Raw genomic sequence first — 19,315 nt, forward strand, 5'->3', positions numbered from 1 at the left:
CTGTACAGATATCTAACCTCTGGTCTTGTCAATGCAAAGACATTAGTATAGTGTCCTTTTTTGTGTGTTTGTCTATTTGATAAGTTACATGTCTTGTTTATTTATTATTTATTCCTTGGCACTGAGGTGAGAGTTTGTAAGTTAATTTCGTTGTCTAATGTATATTTTTTATACTATTTGTGCAATGACAATAAAAACTGAACTGAACTGAACTGAACTGAACTGAGAGCCAGAGCAACTTTGGACCTCATCCTCATTGTTCTTGGCAACAAACGCCATAAAGAAGTGTACAGTAATCCAGGAAATCATGACAACTGTGGAAATGCTTGCCTGTGACATCAACCTGATGACAAATATGACGTGTATGGAGTGGAGGGTAAGTTCTCTTTAAACAACAAAAGTATTCATGCTGTATTGGCTATTTCTTTGTCCTATTGTTTCCTATTGATAGCCACTGGTGGCTGAGCTGGAGAGGCTAACTCAAACATCCAAGTTGAAAATAATATCCAGAAGAAAAGGTTGTCCGAAAATATTGAGGGGTTTAATGAAAATAAAAGATGATACAAAACTTAGAAGATATATAATGTCCACATGAAGCAGGATTAATAAGATAAACTAAGGATTCTTTTGCTTGGGTTTTGCATGGTAGTTAGGTCAAAGACCATCACTTCCTGCTCCGGCCACGCCATCTCAGGTGACATCACCTGTAGATATAGGAAAGGTGGATGGCCCCTTTGGGCACAAGAGGGAGACAGGAATGGGCTTGCACAACACAAAAAAGGGAGATATAAGAAAAAACTCAAATGTGCATTTTGGCTCCTACACATGCCTTTCAGTGCCAAACCCATTAAAGTTGCATTGTAAATATAAAATGATCAGTAGTAGTTAATTTGTAGTGTCTCAAATCTCAGTTTGTTGTTGATTATATTTGGAAAATTATGGAGAGCAAAGGTGTGGGTTTAACTAACTGCTGCAAGGAAGTGAATCACTATAAGGCCGAAGGATTTTCACTTCACGACTGTAATGAAAGAAAGTTGTTACAATGTTTTATAAATCATTTTTATGTCTAAGTTGTAACTGAATAAAATGTAAAGGTACTGGACGTCTCACTGGAGCACAACCATCTGGAATCAAAACAAACAGAACCAAAATCAAAACCCCTGGAGATTGGAGATTATTTCAAAATGATTTGAAAAGACAAATTTATGGTAGGCTGCTTCTTGGAACGCCTTTGTGGATGCTCTCTAATCTCATCAGAGGCTTATTCTTTGAAAACACTCGACACAATGTTTTGATGTGTTCTTTACTGTAACAAAACAAAAAGTCTTCTGTGGCCACTGACAACACACTATTAGTTTAAGTCTTCACCAGAGATTCAAAGGGTTATTATTGATTACTCTCTAAATCAACAGAGGGGGTGGTACAGGCAGCCATTTATTGCTGTCCTTTTTTGCTTCATGGCACCAATTTGCATGTTACAGCACATGACCCATAACAGCTCCTTCTCTGACATACATAGGCATACACTAAGTAACAAATGAGACTGTGTAATATATTTTGTAGTTGCATGATCTATGACTGAATGGCAAAAGTGGAACACTCAGCATTGAAGAAACTGAACAAGGAGTCGAGCCTCCATCCTGCTGGTGCGTTTACTTTGAATTCATCTGCATAAATAAACTAAACGAGCGAATAAGCTATACCTCATGTGCAAATTGTGGTTAAACGTGGAAATGTTTTCTTCTTATGGCCACTTAGGGGCTCCATACTCCAGTCTGAGAGTTCAAGTTTCATTTTTGCCGACTGGAGCACATCTGCGCTCAGTCAGTGATCTCTGCATCAAGGAAGAGGAGGTAAGAGTGATTTATTAAAGACATGTATGTTTTTTGTGAATCATGCATGTCTTTTTCTTTTCTTTTTTCTTTCCTTCTTCTGCAACTGGAGGTTTTGGTGCTGCTGCTTTTAACACAAATTTCCTCTAGGACAGAAAAACAACTTTGAATTAAAACGCAAACAGTACCCATGAACAGGTGATTAACACTCTGGTTTTGATTTATTTTTGCTTGATCTTTATTCATTTTTATGTTAGGCGTGACTTTACATTTTCAGGAAATCGAAACTTATCACCGCCATGACGCTAAAAGGTCTGTGCCATTTGCGAATTATAGGGATGAGCATAAAGGGCAATTAAACTGCATGTTTCATAACTTGAGCACCTTAGATTATGTCCTGTGTGAAAAAACATTACAGTTAGACTGCTCAAATCTGAATATAAGAGCCTGTAGGGTCCGTGTAACGCTTTGCAGTGCTTTGATCCATTTTTAGAATTCACATGAAAAAGATGAAAATTGGGTTAAAAACTTCAATTTTCAATTTTCCAGACAACTCAGAAAACAGATAATTGATGTTGTTTGTTCATTTCATTGTAATTTGTCGGTGGAAAGTAAAATGAGTTAATATTCCAATTTTCAATTTCTGCGTCGTGGTTGGACGGAACCATGCACGCGGGGGCCGGGGGGATGTCTTGGCTCGAGTAGCGCCAGATGTGTTTTGTAGAGATAGGCCCAGTAGCGGCTCTTGGTCTGGAAAATAGGCGGGGCAGATGATCTGCGTTATCAAAATGCAAGCTTTTATGGAGCATACGCAATAGGCCAATAGTCTATGCAACCATATGCAGGGGGAGATGTGCGCACTCGCATAAAAGTCTGCCATACAACAAACACAAAAGCCCCATGAAAATGAGCGAAGAGAAAGTTTGTGAAAGGAATTAATACTGCCTACGTTTCAATTAGAGGGAAACTTGTCGCAAAGATGAGATGGGCGGAGTAATATATTTCTTAAACTCTTTGAGTCCTTTCCATGTCCAGGGCAGATCATACACCTGCCCCAATAGCATCTATACAGGCGCGCTAAATGTAACATGATATTATGCTACGGAGGGGCCTACAGTGATTCTGATTGGTAGAATGTGCTCGAGAGTTCGGCGGGGCCGGGCTTAGCTGAGGGCAGACCAGGCATCTGCCCTGGCCAATGGCCATAGCTCTAACGTTAAGCAGCCACACTGGAGGTAGGCTATATTTCAGCGAAAATAAAAACAGATCCACTCGCAAAGTCCGTCACAAGCCACAATATGGTGTAATACGATTCCCACTGTGATTGAAGTTGAAATAAAGATTTTATCTATAATTTATAATTATCTATATTTTATCTATAAAAGAAAGGTTGGGGGTGTGGAAGGCGGGGCTCTGCCCATCCTGCCCAAATACAGCGGCCGTGGCTGGATAGGCCTACAAATGAAATGGATGGCAAGTCAGCTTGAGAGGTACAGATAGGCTACACCTTATTAAGTTGCGGCATGATTTAATATTGTAATATGTTTTACGCCCTTCGCACTATCAATACTGCACTATCAGTAAAGAAACGGTGATGCTGAGTGTTGCCTATGCCACTTAGGCTATATTTGGGCACGAATAGCCTACATTTTGTTAAACGTTCAGTATGAGTAGCCTATTTAATTAGGTTAATACTAAGTGTGTAAACCATGTGAATTCATGTGAATTCTAAAAATGGATCAAAGCACTGCAAAGCGTTACACGGGCCCTGTAGATTCATTGCTTGGGATTCGTGAAACCTTTTTCTGATTTGTGAAAATGCTGAAAAGGTCAGTTTCACTGCTTTTTTTTTGCTTTCTAATCACCTAACACTGTGTCCTGTATGAAAACTACTATAGTTAGACTGCTCAAATCTGCATATAATTATTCTAAAGAGGGTACAGAGTCTTTAATACACATTTTAGGATTTGTGAAAACTTTATTTGGTCGGTGAAAATGCAAAAAGGCCATTGGAGCTTTCTATTTTTTCCATTTGGACCATCCAAAAGCAGAACCTGTATGAAAAATAATTAAATATGGGCTGAGTTATTCAGCACATGATATAAATTCTATCAAACACACAAGTGCAAATAAGACTACAGCAACAAGTGATGAAAAACGTGCACTCAGACCCCGAATCACCTGTTGCTACACCGCCTCCTCGGTAAGAATAGGATCAATCCTGCAGGTTACTAAAGACTGAAGAGTGAACATCAATCAAAAAAAAAAAAAGCTGAAATAATTGAAAATCTTGATGTCTGACATTAAAACCAAACTGAAAGCTGTATGAGTCATTGTGTTTCAATCAGTTCACAAAAAGAACAAACTGTAATTTTGTCAACCTTACATTTTATTTAATTCATGCTGGTTTTTCTTTCTGTCTTGTCTTTGTAGATTCAATCGTGAGTAAACAGCAAAGTTTCATTCAGTATCTTCAAGAAGCTCACATCAGCAGACGAGATGTCCGATCTGAAATCTCAGCTAAACAGGAACCGGCAGAGAACTATCTGCTCTCAGCTGGGAGGAGTCAAACTAAAGCTGCTGTACAAAGCCAGCGTCCACGGTTTCACCGGTGCTGCCTTCCATCAGCAATGTGACAACCACTCCCCCACAGTGTCTGTGGGCTATAACGCCTCTGGCTATGTGTTTGGAGGCTACACCAGACAACCTTTTTGTCAGTCTGGGCAGTATGTGAATGATGACCAGGCCTTTCTTTTCACCTTCAGTGGAAAAAAGCTCCTCACATATCCAGTCACTAATGCTCCATATGCAGTGAGAATGATCAACACCTCTGGTCCTTATTTTGGAGAAACATTGGTTCTTGTCAATGGAAACAAACCAGTAGTGTACAGCAATCCAGGAAATTATTATAACTTCCCTGCTGCAGAAATGCACGGCAATGACCTCAACCTGACTGAGTGTGAAGTCTACCAGGTGGAGGGTAAGTTCTCTATAAAAATGTGGAATTTGTTGTCATAGACATTTATCAGAATAATTATGCTGCATTTAATAAATAACAATCTAGTATTTAATGCAGTATTTCATGTATTGCTGGAACACAAAAACTAATTAGCTGACACCTAATCCTGTTTTAGGTAGAATATAAACAGCATGTGGGGAACAGGGCAGAGTTTTATACTTTTCACTTTGAATCACATAATTCTAATGACACTACATTCTTTAGATAATTCATGTAGAACCACCAAAAAGACAACAGTTGAATATATAGTTGTGTATTTCTCACTGATTCACTAAGATTGTTGTATAAATGAGTTTTTCTCTTCAACAGAAACCACTGAACTTGAGAGGCCATGGAGGGCTGTAACCTGGGAATCTAAGTAACTTGGACCATCACACCATGTCATTAACATTTATTACATTCAAACAATATACAGTTTGACAAATGTGATACGACTTGAGGAACTATAAGAATGTGTTAACAATTTGAATGGAATAATTAATATGTTACACCTGCCAGAAGATGCAAACTGCTTTAATTGTAAATTAATCTGCCCTTCAAAACAGCTTGGTGTCAGTCGAGGAGTTTCGGCTGTGCCACTGTGGCTAAACCAAGAGCTATTTGACCAAAGTCTGCCTCATACATTTTTGTGAGACCTCTTATAAAAGAGTCATAAAATGTCTCCTTTAAATTTCATCACAGAAAGAGGACCGAGCTGATGGAGAGCATTAAAACTTACAAACCCACAGTCAGTTCTGTGTCCCAGGCCCGGGTTTTACTCATTGGACCAGTTGGAGCTGGAAAGTCCAGCTTCTTTAACTCCATCAACTCAGTATTCAGAGGCCACGTCACCAGCCAGGCCATATCAGGCAGCTCCACCACCAGCCTCACCACACAGGTCTGTGCCATCCTCTCAGTTGCTTCTGTTTCCAGCGTTCGATGTGGAAATGAAAATACTGCCCCAGCATCTCTTTTGCTCTACTACTCCATCTCTTTCTGCACAACAGTTTCGCACCTACTCTCTGAAGGCTGGGCGAGAAGGGAAGCCTCTGCCAATCATCTTGTGCGATACCATGGGGCTGGAGGAAGGCAAAGGGGCGGGGCTGGATATAGATGACATCAGCAGCATCCTCGAAGGTCACCTGCCCAACTGCTACCAGGTACAGCATTTCATAACATTCTGCATTCTATGAACTGAAACATGGATTTGGCTGTGGCTCACTCAAACTGCTCTGTTGTTTTTCCTGAAACATGAACTCAGTTCAACCCCTCCGCTCCTCTGCATTCAGAGGTTCATGGCTATCGCAAGTCCCCAGGTCTCAGAGACAAGATCCACTGTGTGGCTTATGTTATTGATGCCTGCAAGATCTCCATCATGCCTGCAAAGCTGGAGGAGAAGCTGGATGCTATCCGCAGAAAGGTCAACTTGAAGGGTCAGTAGAACCGAGTCCTGCTCCGGTGATTGTAATTTTAAACACGGACAGTTTTCCATTTTTAAAAGCTAATCTAAACCACGACAAATTATTTTTAAAAGCACTCAGTCCGTGCCTCAGAATGCTGACGGCATTTTGGAAATGCTCTCTGCTTGTTTTCTAGGTATTCCTCAGCTGGTTCTGCTTACCAAAGTAGACGAAGCCTGCCCTTTGGTGAAAGAGGATGTGACCAAAATCTATGCGAGTGGCTACATAAAAGACATGGTGAGCATTTTAAAACAGAAAATACTTGCAGATTAGACTTTTAAGTCGTTTGTTTGAAACTTTTTGTCATGTGCTTTGTGTGATCCAGTTGCAAGAGGCCAGTGAGCGGCTCGGTGTGCCGCTGTCCTGCGTCGTTCCAGTGAAGAACTACAGCGAGGAGTTGGACTTGGACCTGAACTGCGACATCCTGCTGCTCACCGCCGTCATTCAGATGCTTCGCTTTGCTGACAACTACTTTGATGAGCTCAGTGACCGACTGAGCAGCGTTGAAGTCAAAGATTAGGAGTGGAAATCGAAAAATATCACATACCAACTTGTCAGTATTTATCATTCCAGCATTGCTACCGCTTTCCCAACGATGTAGTCACACAAGATAAAAGGATAAATGCTCAGATTAGTCATTGTTATAATGCTTTAAACCTGTTTAGACTGATAAACAGCTAAAACAGTGTATAGCTCATTTCTGATCTACTTAAAGATTTTGATTGGCTGTAATGTTTGCTTTTAAGTGTGAAAGTTTTCTCATTCAAACTGAATTCAACTCAAATCATTAAAGAGCCACATCCCATAGCTGTTAAATTGCTGATAATGTAAATGCTGGGAAACGTAGGCCGTTTAATATAAATATCTTTAAAGCTGTTTAGCTCCTCCTTTAAGGTTGCTCAGTGAGTTCCCCAATGTGGCTTGGTCATAAAATCTAACACCTTTTTTGCTAATTATATTAGAGATGCTTCCTTTTTCCTACATTTTTAAAAATATCCATCAAAAAACTAATTGGTCACATGCAGCTTGGTTAATAAAATGACAGATTCAGAGGGATGTTTCAGCACAATACAATTTATTAGTATGACAAGTAGTTTGAGCTGCATGAGAACGCTTCTCAGAGAAACTGACATTTATGTTTATTCTGCTCTTTGTCCTGTTACAGATAACGAAGGCTGGGTCACTGTTGGCACTTAAACAAAAAGATAACGTAGTTCAACATCATGAGCATTCCTCATTCTGTTTATTTCTTTCTATTGAATAATGTTTGAACCTTCATGGGGTCATAGTCCTATTAAGTGAGCTATGACTGAGGAGAGATTTGCATTGAACTTTGCGTCCTTGTATCTCACTGCTCTATAATAAACGCTTCTTGTGAGTTGAGCTGGAAAAAACCCTCACCTGTCCCTCTGATGTGTACCAGCAGGTAAAACTGACAGTTGTTGTCTTATTTTAAGGTAATGTGCTCTTAGTTTGTGCTTCAATTTGTGTCTATAATAATCAAAAATCCTGCTGGCCAGAATGAATATCATTAAGATTTAGGAAAATGGAACCGTCTTCACTAAAAAAGAAAAATCAAATCTGCACAACTATTTACACGTGCATCATACTTGAAGTGCTTGAGCATATTTAATCGGTATTGTGCTTTTCAATGAAAGCTCAAAGTGTCTGAATAAACAGAAGGACTGAACTTTATTAATGCAGCTCGGACAGTTACTGTACAGGGAAACGGTGTCGGGAGTCAGTCCAGCTGAGGAGCAGTCCCTCCCTCTTTAAAGGACCGTAAACTACACAACATACACCTGCAATCTGACTCACCGCCTGCTTTATGCATCATTGGAATTAACTGTGAATTAGAAAGGAATATAAATTGGCAGCTGACAGTCATCAGTTAAAAATAACTTTGGAAACAAACGCATGTTAAAATAGTGTTTAAAATATCTACGTGTGTTAGTGCACATGACAGACGGGGAGCTCCTCTCCAACTTGGCCACAGTTAACATTGAACTTTCACAGAATAACCGACAACAAGGATGTACAATAGTGAAGAAGGAATGTCCTGAAAATGCAAAGCAAACCTGGAATTCAGTGATATTCTCTGTTCTCCCCTCTCCCACACGCAGCTGAAAAAGATGCCTCAGCAGACTTTTCAACGAGATCAAATGACACAGGTCTTGGGAGGTTGGTACAGATGCTTGGGAGCACAGAGGAAGACTATGGAGAGGCTCTTATGGCACAGCTGACACTTAAACAGCCAGATGGCTTTTCTCTTTTCAGCCAGCTACTTCAGTCAAAAGAAAAGGCAGCCACGTGAAGAAGAAAACATTTCAACTTCAACAACTTGAGTTACAGTGCAGAGCACACATGTACATACGTCCATTCAGACACGCACACACGCACAAAGTACACAAAGTACACTAGGGATTGGTCCGAGTCCAAAGGCTGATTTTAGTGTCAACCAGGGTGGAGAATAAAGCGGGGCCGCTACACTGTAGCTTTCTAACATGGTGCTAATGCACATTTATGCTCCATCTAAACAGACTTTTTGGCATCCTCGAGTCCTTTATATTTAACATAGCACAATATGATGAGCACAAAATGTTAGAAGTTCTGACATTTTTCCAGTGTTTGTCCTGGTTTTGTTTTTGTTTTTGTATGTTTGTGGCGCCCTCTGCTGTTTATTTTCCTTTGGTAGAGATAAAGTAGACTTCAAGTAAGATGATCCGACAGTGGACACAGGCAGGACTCCTGTACCCACATACTTCTCATTGGGTGAGGAGTTGCAAAGAAAAGAAAATCACCACAGCAAGAGAAACTGAGGTGTTGGCACAGTCAAACGAATGGCCTCGTGACTGTTTGGCAATGACTGAGTATTACTGCTACCTCATCTTGGATAGAGGTTTATTTCGGGATGAATTGCTCCACATAATGTATATTTACTTGCTCTGGTGCTGATTATGTGTTCTCACATGATGCAGACTAACACACTGAAGTTTGGTCTCATCATGCTGACTGTTATTTGGCTCTGTGAAAGCCTTTTTTCAGTCTGAACAGAATCAAAGGCCGAAAATGGAACATAAGCGTTGATGTCTCCAAATGCAGTTAACAGCATTTGGAGCATTTTGTTTGCAAGATAAACAGACAACAGTTTTCAATACCAAACTACCATGTGCAACCGGGCAATATGTAAGGTGGCTTGTTTAAATTTGAAAACATATTTGGGTTCTTGACACAATGACTGTGGCATTCTCTAGATTATTTACGGAGGACAACTGATGGAGTGATCTAAAGTGAATCAATAAGAAAACAAGAGCGCACGGTCTGCATCCTTAAAGGTGAAACGGGCGAGGTTAGTGCTCAGCTGGAGTTGAGACAAAAAAATAAAAAAAAATTGTCATGGGGACACTGAACAAAAGATCTCTGCAGGTTGTCACTTTGGCTTCTCAGCGTTTGGACCCGACCGCATCAGTCACACACTGTGCTTACGTCAACATCTATAGAGATGACATTCAACTTCCAAACAGTAGAAAAGAAATTTAAGAACTTTTTCTTATGTTTTTTTTTTCTCTTAAAGAACTGTACAGGATTATTTTAAAAATTCAATAATTAGTTATACATATTTATATGACAACATTGTTTACGTTATATTACTATAAAGAAATGCAACGTTTGCGTTGCTCTCCACAACTGTATGCAGTATTCCTTTTTCAGTGCGGGGGCGTTTCTGCGCTGAAGACGGTTAATGTTGGTCATTGTATCTTTAAACAGTAAATATATAATACTACTGTGACAGAGCTACATCACCATCATTTAAAATCATGTCCTATTTGTTAGACTGAATGCAGGTTTCATTTTCAGCAATCAGAAAACGTGATTTCCCAGTGAGTAATACGACTCTGCAGCAGCAGAGATGAGTGCCCACAAGGTGGAGCTAACTGACCTTTAAGACCGGTTACTTTCTGTGTGCTGAATCTGCAAAAAACGCTGAACTTTAACGTCAGAGCTCACTGATGCTTCACCTGTCTCATTACCTGTGACGCAGAGAAGGTCAACAGACACTGAATAGTCTCAAGCACAGGTGGCTGTTCCAGTACCCCACCAAACCCGCCTTCCTATTTTCAGCTATTTTCAGTCCAAGAAGCCAGGTAGCTCCACTTTGCCACCTGCTGGAAAAGGAATACTGCATTTGTCCGCAGCTAGTTTCTTCAGCTCGTTTTGCTCAGCTGTCGTGTGCATCCCACAGGGGAACAAAAAGGGCGAGGGGGGGGTGGGGCTAGGCAGGCCCATCCTTCGGCGAGGACGGGGTCTGTGATGTGGAGCTGGAGGAAGAGGAGGCAGAACTCTTCAGAGACCCCAGAGTTTTACTGAACCAAGAGTTCTTGGCAGCTTGGATTTCAGTCATCAGGACTCCCCGCTGATGCTCGAGCTCCTGCAGAGCAACAAAAGGAGCAGGACTCAGTCAGCAGAAGCAGTACACAGACTTGTTATCTGGTTCTTTCTTACACTAGTCTACACAAGCATTTTATGGCAATGGACAATTCAAATAGAAATTGGCATTTTCAATGAGCCACTGTATTCTAATACATTCATTAATAATCTGGCTGTGCTTAGAGGGTACATATTTTGTACACATTGTGCTTTTGCACACTGTTTATCATCTTAGTGTAATCTATTTTGCATTATGCTCTTTCTTAAGCAGTACTCTCTGCGGCTGCACACTGATGCAGCCTCACAGAGAAGCCAGAATTTTTGGTCATCATGTTTAACTGTGCTGTGTTTCTCTTCATCTTTATAAATGTGCCAACTACTTTAACATTCCACTAAGCAACAGCAAGGGTGCAATAAAGTAAAGTAAACTCAAGAATGGCAAGTTACTTACAAATATAAGCCTTTTTTATTTTTAATCATATTAATATAGATCTTCATGTCATCTTCGGTTAAATGCGTTTCTTTATTAGTATTCTTACAGACTCACCGCCCTGGGAACAGCTGTGATTATTATGGATATCGGTGCTACTGACCTGGATGCGGCACTTGGCCTCCACCAGCTGCAGTTTGGTCTGCGCCAGCTCCAGCTCCAGCTGTCTCAGCTGCTCCTTCAGCCCATCCTTCTCCTCGTCCAGTGGTTCGTTCGATGTCCTGTCACTGCCGGGAGAGGCAGCCTGGAGGGACCCCAGGGTGCCGAACAGGTCCTTGCAGTGATCACAGCCCATTACTTTATTCTGAATGTGATACAAACACACACATACAGCAAGTGTTGGTGCAAAAAACATTTTGTGTGTTAAAGAAAAAAAAAACACATCTAAAAATAGTTTCTGTTTTAAGATTCCTACCACTGCTCAAGGACAAACTCAACCTTGCCATGTCATCCATTTAAACACAAAAGATGAATAGCTTTACTCTGCCATGCACAATTAAACAAGCTTTATTGTGCAAAAAACCAAGACACATCTGAGCTTGAGTTAATATAGTGCAGCAGGAAATCATGGCCTTTTGTGTGTTCATGTCACACATTTATTTCAGAATGAGGGTCATTTTTCATGTCACCTTATCTTTTCTGTCTGTTTTTTATGGTTGGTGAGGACATTTGAATGTTCACTCTGTGTAATTTCCCACAGCAGCTTGCATCATTGTGACATGCTGTTTCAACACACTTTAATAAGAAGGAAATCAGAAAAGTCCTCTGCCACACCCACAAAAAACAACATCGCATGTTTGACAAAGGCTAAACACTTGTGTGGGATTGTCTGTATAAATCAAGTTCTTTATGGGTGTGTTGATGAACAAACCTGGGCTTTGTCTGAAAGCCACAACAGCGCTGGAAACTCTTTTATTGTTTGATGCAACATACTGTGGCTTCTGTTTAAATGTCTCCTAACTTGCATCTGCTGCTTGCTGTGCATTAACAGTGCAATCTCACCCTGACGATGTCTAGCTCTTCCTTTGTTGCCGCCTGCTGTTTTTCCAGCCTGGTGCTCAGCTGGGAGCAGATCTGAAACACAGGGAGGGAGTTATGTTGCACTCGAGATCACACATTCAAACTACTATAGCCGCTTTCGGACAGAGTAGTTATAGGAACGCAGTTATCAGAACTGTCCTACTCGAATTTCGTTCTGATAACTGTCCTTCTGTTTCAGTCTGCATTCGCACATGAGTCGGGACCTGATAGGGACTGATGCGCCGCGTGCAGCCGTCTGCTTCAGTGACGTGTTAGCCGTTAGCCGTTTAGCGCCACATTCAAACACAAAACAAAACCCGTAAAAGTAATTAGAGTAGAAAAAACACCACAATGAAGCTAATATGGAGAGCGGGGAGGCCACTGTGTTTATGGTCTGCATGATGGTGATATTAATCATGGACGATCATATCAGGCGTCTAATATCGAGGCTGGAAGAGCTCACAGAGAGAGTCAGGAGACGATACTTTTTCATTTCATGAAGGAAGAAAGGAGAGCAGAGCGCTGCAGACAAATGAGACCAGTGTAAGTTAACTTATTAAACACCCGCTGGTTGTGTCTGTGTCATATGAGGAGACATTTCAGCCGTGATAGCATGACATGGGGCGTAGCTACCGACCACCACACACCTCTGTTAGATTCGTTCTATAGAACCATGAAAAGACCCGACCTCAGAGAAGGAGCTAAATAGTTATAGGAACTAAGGGAGAAAGCCCCGAGTTCCTGTATGTCCGAACACGGGAGAAAACGGCCCCGCGGATTAAAAGGTTATTAGAACTGCCAATGGTTCCTACAGTCTGAAAGCGGCTAATGAGATCACAGGTACACTATGTAAAGAATGTAATCTCAATCAAAACATCATGTATTCAACATAAAACTGTTCTGGGCTGTTCTGGGCTTTATTAGTGTACAGTTAACTCTTATTAAGAGATGAAAAGCAAGTAAACATAATTTCAGTATAATTGTGTCAAACTGGAAGAGTCTAAGGACAAAGAGACAGTTGTTCTGTTACCTGCTTGTATTCAGCGATGATTGCTGTGGTTTTCTTGATCTCCAATTCTGCTTTTTCCAGTTCCCTCCTGAACACTTCCTTCAGCTGCAAGACACAGAGGAACATGACAGATGATGAAATACTACATAAACAAGGAGAGTCAACTCAGTGGCCTGATCCTCCGCTGCATCGGTTTCTCTGTGTGAGTCATTCATTGACCTATATTTTGACCCCAAAATGTGTAAAACAGCCACCTCAAATGTTTAAAAGTCAGGTGGTATCAAAGTTGGTCTTAAATATGCAATTAGAATAGCTAACTAAAGCTATTACAAGGTTATAAAAAAAACAGAGAAAAAAAGCCCCACTGGACGTTTCAGAGGTTTAATAAATCACCTGAAACCAATCATTCTATATCCACTTGTGTATGTTGAAGGATCGATAAAAGAAAAGGTTAAGAATCTAAAATCTGTTTCATAAAGAGGGTTTCAGTTGAATTTCATTTGTCCAAATACCTCTGTCTAGTAACCCGGAGCACTTGATTTCTTTAAGTTTTTGGTTACAGGAAGAGAGGAGAAAGAAAAATGTACAAGAATAGTTTTGAATGCTGTCAGCTATAATCTAAGAAAGAAAAGCGGTATTGGCCAAAATCAAAATCAACAGGTCAGACCTTGAATAAATGAAATTAAATGTTTCCCTAGATATGTTCATCAGTGTGTGTGTATAAATATGTATATATATACACACACACACACACTGTATATATCACTGTATATAGAGTGCATAGATAAGAAATTTTCTAGAGCCGAGATAAGTGTGGGCCATTAACATTTATGGCTAATTATGTAGACGAGTCTGCAGAGAAAGTGAGGTTGACATTATGCCACACTGGCTTTTAGGTAACCCTGTTTGTTTATGCGTCACATTGTAAGAATCCCACTGGTACCAAGGCTGTCTTCTGTATGCAAGGAGCCACCATTCTGACCTTCAGGATCAAGGCTTTAAGCACAAACTGGAGGTTAGCCTCTGACATCATGTCTCAGTTTATTTCTTCTCATTTTTTCAAGATTACAACAATCTTGATCCAGAATAAAGCAACTATAACACCTACTGGCTATGACTCCATAAAATGAACACAAAACACCGGCCTGCAAATCTTACAGTCAATAGAAATCCACCTCATCTGTTTTCTCTATTGACATAATTACTAAAGTTATTGTGTCTAAAAAAAACAAAGACATAAATTAAAATATGAGTAGCATTGATAATTAAAAAAAAAAAAAAAAAAAAAAGTTGTCTTTTTGTTTAGTTTGTTATAGCCGTCCTTCACTAGAGGAGGACGAGTGTTACCTGAGCCGTCTCCTCCTCCTGACGTCTCTTCTCCTCTTCGGTCTCCACCAGGCGTTGCTTAGTGCTCAGCAGCTCTTTGTTCAAGACATCCGCCTTATCTTCAGCCTGAGAGCGTGTAAACGCACAGACTCTTTATTTACAGCTGTAGCAAAGCACTATTTTCACACACATCAAAAAGGGACTACAAACCTGTAATAAATGCTAATCAAATGATATGTGTCTGTAAATATACAATGTGAAATGTACAGAACAACCACAGTTCATGTGGAAGGGTTTTGGTTACTTTGGTTCACCAATCAGGGAAAAATACAGCACATAAACCATGTGTAAATATTCTCTAAAGCTGTGTTACCTGGTCAAGATCGTTCCGAAGGGCGATCTTACTGGTGACCAGTTCGTGTGCCAGGTCGTCATTCTCCTGTTCCAGTCTCATACTGGCCTCCTGAAGACGGCGGTTCTCCCTCTGCACACACACACACACACACACAGTTAAAGGATCTATTACCATCTACAACATGCTTCCTGATTTGTTTGTATCACCATCATTCGTCCAGAAATGTAAACAACTTAACAACTTTTTTTGTTTGATCAGGATAAGACTACAGTACCCGTTCTACTTTTGTTTCTCTTTCAGTATGGCAGCCCTGAGATGCTAATACAGGCCTCCACTCCTGCCTACACACACTTTAAAGTAGCCTTTGCAGACCATTAGTGGAGTCTCATGACCACCAACCTGTCAGTAAACTGACTCACATGACAGCCCCGCTTCCACAAAACGAACAGTTGTCATGGTTGTCGTGGTCATCTGACCCTGATATCCTGTCACTTTTACAATGCTGACATTTTCTAAGCCCACTGCAATCATACACCCAGAAGTATGCATGACTGGTGTGAACACAAGTATCTCATCTGAAGTGATAGAGCACTTCTCATACAATTCGTGTAATGCTGGTTTTCAGCTTTATGCAGCCAAAGCCTTCTGTTGTTGCTACTCTGTAGTTTGAAAGCAGCAGATCTTCAGAATAAAATAATCACTTCCCAACAGCAGACTGGCCGAGATCGACTATATCCTTCGGTCTGTGTTTAAGCCATCCATGTGTCATACTTCATGTCTTAGTTTACATGAAAATTTTGAGCAACTTAAATCCTATCAGTCTTTCTCATGAAAGTTTAACATCCAGGAACGATCCTGTAAGAACAGGGAAAACGCATCAATAAAAGCCTGAACAGGAACACTCATTAAATAATCTTTTGGAGCAGAGGCAGCTTACCGGGCGCCTGTCCACAGTCACAATAACGTCCTCACATCGAGCGCCCAGCAGCTCTGACTAAACTTCAACACATGATCCTGACAGTTTCACTTCAGTGACACTTCCCGGACTCACTTTCTCTCTTTCCGATTCGATGGTTTCTGGCCGTTTATAATTGGTTTTACTCTCTTATTGTCTTCAATTATCGAAAGAATGCAGAAAAAAACCCAGAACGTCCGTCCAGAAAAGTTCTACGCAGATTTCACTCGATAGATTTTCAAGATATTTAGCTATAAAAACACAAGCAAGAAAGAATACATACCCGGACCTGGAGTAAGAAACCACAGAACCACGAAATAACTAAAGAGCTTTTCCTCTGTAGCAAACAGTTTCCACTGCTGATAGAGCAGCGTGGACAAGCCCAACATCTTATCTGCAACTAAAGTCTTCCTTCCTTCCTTTCCTCCTGTTTATGCTTCACCCCAGTCTCATGGGAAAAATGACTGGAGGTAATTCTATGTTTTTCTTCATATAGAAGTTTTAACAGTTAGTTGTGTGACTGGATCTACTATTGTTTCCAGAATTTGTCATCTATTTTGTTCTTTTTCACAAGTGATAAGTCTTTTTTTTAGTTCATTTTATGCGCATGTTACTGTGTGTGTGAAGAAGGATGTAAGTGTGCTGTCATACCCTGTTTCTATGGCTACCGTACTATTGTCAAAGACCAATTTTCCAGTCTCAATCGTATTCTTCTTTTTAAAAAAAGCTTGCAAAAGCCTTGATATTGGACATTTTTAGAGATAAATTATCACTAACATACATTATTCAACAAAGGCAAGTTTCTTGTTTTTATTTAACTAAGAAAACAGAGCTGAGAAACAGTGTCTTGTGCCCTCATTGACACGTCCTACATGTATAGATCTGAGACTTGGCTTAGATATGGTTGTAAAACGTTAATGTGACGACTATTAGGGGCACTCTGATCCACTGATCATTATAAGCTGAAGTATTGGAGGCTGTTCAGAAGAGTATGTTTTTATTGAGAGGAGAAAAGAAAAGAGCAAGGGGATGCGGGAAAAGAGCAGCCAAACATAAAATGACTAACCATCTATCATTTTGTCAAAAAGTAAAACTGGTTAGAGAAATCATTTACTTCTAAACTCGATAAAAAGAAGGCAGCAAAACAGCAAACTGTGTGTACATTACTCCTGCTAATTCAATGTAAATGGAAAAAAAAAGATAGAAAGAGAGATCATTTGAAGAAATAAAGGAATAACAGATTTGAACCCAGAGGAAGAAGAAGGAAAAGTGTAAAATTGGAGCCGATGAAATGGAGTGGTGCTATAATCGTATTCCGTCTAAAAAATATCTGAAAATACTCTTTTGAAGAGGAAGACATGAAAGTCACTGCAGCTGAGCCTGTCTAACAACAGACTGTCAAATTCACCTAAAAATAATTTTCAGGAAGTTAGTGTTTGTGATGATTAAAGTGCTGTGTTATAAGTCACATTTCAAGTCAAAATAGTTTCACAAATAGTCAGGCGCGGTTTGACAAAACAAAGCTGTGTTCACGGGAGATTTCTAATCTTAGAAACCTGATTCATTTTTGGGGAAAAAAAGGCTACTTAAAAGGGGCTTTAAAACTGTAAAATGTCCGAGGAGTTATTCAGCTTAAACTCTACAGGAGGAGAGGAAATTGCTCTTAAATCAGTCCTTTCTATACTGGTCAAAAACCTGCTAACACCCGCTAACATCTAGCTTGAGTGCAATAGGAAGAAGCTCGATCAGCACTCGGTCCCACATCAAACCACCCTGCAGGAGTTCCTTTAATGAACTCCAGCATTGATGGGAATGACACTCATGTGCACACGCGAACATGCAAAAAGAGTGTGTGAAGCTTGCTTTTTCTACACCATCTGAAACACCGACTGTAACTCGAGGAGCTCAAAAGTAGTCCCGTCGTGCGGGACAGACATCTGCGGTCAGGGCGAAAATAATAAACTGGTCCAATTATTCAGAAAGTCACGCTTGTAAGAAATCGTTGCAGAATATCCTGTAGAATACAGTATAATACCATCCCTTCATGTTCTAGTAGTTACAGGCTTGTCCCTTGGAAGGTAGTGGTAGATACTGGACCGGCTCTGAGGGTACTACTGAAGTAAACATGGTACCACTGGCAATCATATTTAATCAGCTTATTTAAGCCCGTGTTTAAAGATCTTCAGGTGTTAAAAAGGCTTAAAATACAATAAGATGGGAATGTGTAAGAAAACAGGTGACGTGTGATTATGGATCATACCTGGTATCGGTCAATGGGGTCTTCTTGTTGAAGCTGGCTCTCTCTCAGGGTCTGATATTCCTTCTCAAACTTCTTCAGCTTTTTGGTTGGAACCTGACAACAACAAAGATTGTGTATTCTGTGGTGAATTTGAGTTCATTTAGTCCTCATTCAGCTGTCTTGTCCTGAGCTCAGCCCCCCCCCCCCCCCCCCCAGTAAAAAACAGCACTGTCTGTCAGAGGGATCAGAGTTTAGTTACATGAGCACAAACTGAAAGGGTCTACAAAGACTACACTGCACAACACAACTGTCTCTAAATCAGCAAGTCGTCATCATTCTCAGAATTCGCCTCATGCATCGGAAACTTTCCGTTCACAGAGCGAGTTACATGATTATCATATCACTACAAGTCATTCATTTCTTCCAGAGACGGAAGCATAGTTAGAGAACCTTCTCTCTACTATAAACATTATTTATCCTTTTAAGTACAAAATATGGCCAAATCTGAGGCTTTAAAGTCATTTTACTAGTTTCTTCATTTCTGCAATTAAATTTGAAGTAAGCAAGATCACTGTCACTCCATTTTATGTAAAGAGACTAAATGAGGCTGAGGAGTGAAAACCTGTGAGAAGTAAACCGAGTTCTGTGGTCCAAACAGCAATGAAATAAGAGACGATCTTTATGACCGACTCATTTCACTGCACCCCTGCCTGTGTCTGCCTCAGGTAAGTGGTAATGTTACCTCCCAAGAGTGGAAACAGCGTTGCTATAGCACCAATAATTGAGATTCCAGGTCAATCTGAGTCACATAACCCTTCCTCTGAGACCGGCACGAGTATGTTTGTTCATCTATGCGAGTGTTTAGTTATTACTTAAGACAGAGCCAAGGCTTTTTATGTGTCAGCAACATCACACAGAAACTACAAAGCCAAATAGCAAACTAGAAAAAAGATCCTTAAGGAAAAGCTAAACAGCAGTAAGTGTTTAGTATATTAAATATAAAAGCTTCTATAGGTTAGATTACTGTTTTTGTGGCTCAGCAACCAAAAAAAACCAACACATTATGCTTTTACCATGGGGGATGAAATTGAATATTTTACGTCGTATTATCCTCAAGGGCTTAGAAAAATAAGAAAACAGAAAAATAAAAAGTCCTTCCTTGTGCTCCACGTTACACTTTAAAATCCAACTTATACAGTGGTG

General features: G+C 40.3%; 2 protein-coding genes across 4 annotated transcripts in view; one reads left to right on the plus strand and one right to left on the minus strand.

Moving 5' to 3' along the window:
* The first annotated feature begins 1,779 nt into the window (after positions 1 to 1,779).
* On the plus strand, positions 1,780 to 7,707 carry LOC142400634 (interferon-induced protein 44-like). Its single transcript, XM_075485693.1, has 9 exons — positions 1,780 to 1,853; positions 4,266 to 4,812; positions 5,161 to 5,209; positions 5,533 to 5,728; positions 5,838 to 5,990; positions 6,092 to 6,263; positions 6,427 to 6,527; positions 6,616 to 6,843; positions 7,456 to 7,707. Exons 2-8 carry the CDS (start codon positions 4,332 to 4,334, stop codon positions 6,808 to 6,810), a joined length of 1,347 nt encoding a protein of 448 aa, XP_075341808.1. The 5' UTR covers positions 1,780 to 1,853; positions 4,266 to 4,331; the 3' UTR covers positions 6,811 to 6,843; positions 7,456 to 7,707.
* The window catches only part of rabgap1l (RAB GTPase activating protein 1-like), a 109,559-nt gene continuing 97,590 nt past the window's right edge, over positions 7,347 to 19,315 (minus strand). For all 3 annotated transcript variants that reach the window (XM_075485689.1, XM_075485690.1, XM_075485691.1), the window contains 7 exons: positions 18,134 to 18,226; positions 14,937 to 15,047; positions 14,585 to 14,689; positions 13,259 to 13,342; positions 12,211 to 12,282; positions 11,312 to 11,512; positions 7,347 to 10,719 (listed from right to left, as the gene is read on the minus strand). In XM_075485689.1, coding sequence (XP_075341804.1) covers positions 10,564 to 10,719; positions 11,312 to 11,512; positions 12,211 to 12,282; positions 13,259 to 13,342; positions 14,585 to 14,689; positions 14,937 to 15,047; positions 18,134 to 18,226 — 822 coding nt within the window. In that variant the 3' untranslated portion in view covers positions 7,347 to 10,563. The remainder of the gene's footprint in view (positions 10,720 to 11,311; positions 11,513 to 12,210; positions 12,283 to 13,258; positions 13,343 to 14,584; positions 14,690 to 14,936; positions 15,048 to 18,133; positions 18,227 to 19,315) is intronic.

This window comes from Odontesthes bonariensis, chromosome 15 (assembly GCF_027942865.1).
Source record: "Odontesthes bonariensis isolate fOdoBon6 chromosome 15, fOdoBon6.hap1, whole genome shotgun sequence".
NCBI lineage: Eukaryota > Metazoa > Chordata > Actinopteri > Atheriniformes > Atherinopsidae > Odontesthes > Odontesthes bonariensis.

What these genes read in the sequence shown, in the direction of transcription:
- LOC142400634 (XM_075485693.1), top strand. Translation starts at nt 4,332, where the DNA reads ATGTCCGATCTGAAATCTCAGCTAAACAGGAACCGGCAGAGAACTATC. An exon ending in CCACCAGCCTCACCACACAG is followed by an intron (nt 5,729 to 5,837) that starts GTCTGTGCCATC and finishes TCTGCACAACAG; the next exon opens with TTTCGCACCTACTCTCTGAA. An exon ending in GTGGCTACATAAAAGACATG is followed by an intron (nt 6,528 to 6,615) that starts GTGAGCATTTTA and finishes TGTGTGATCCAG; the next exon opens with TTGCAAGAGGCCAGTGAGCG.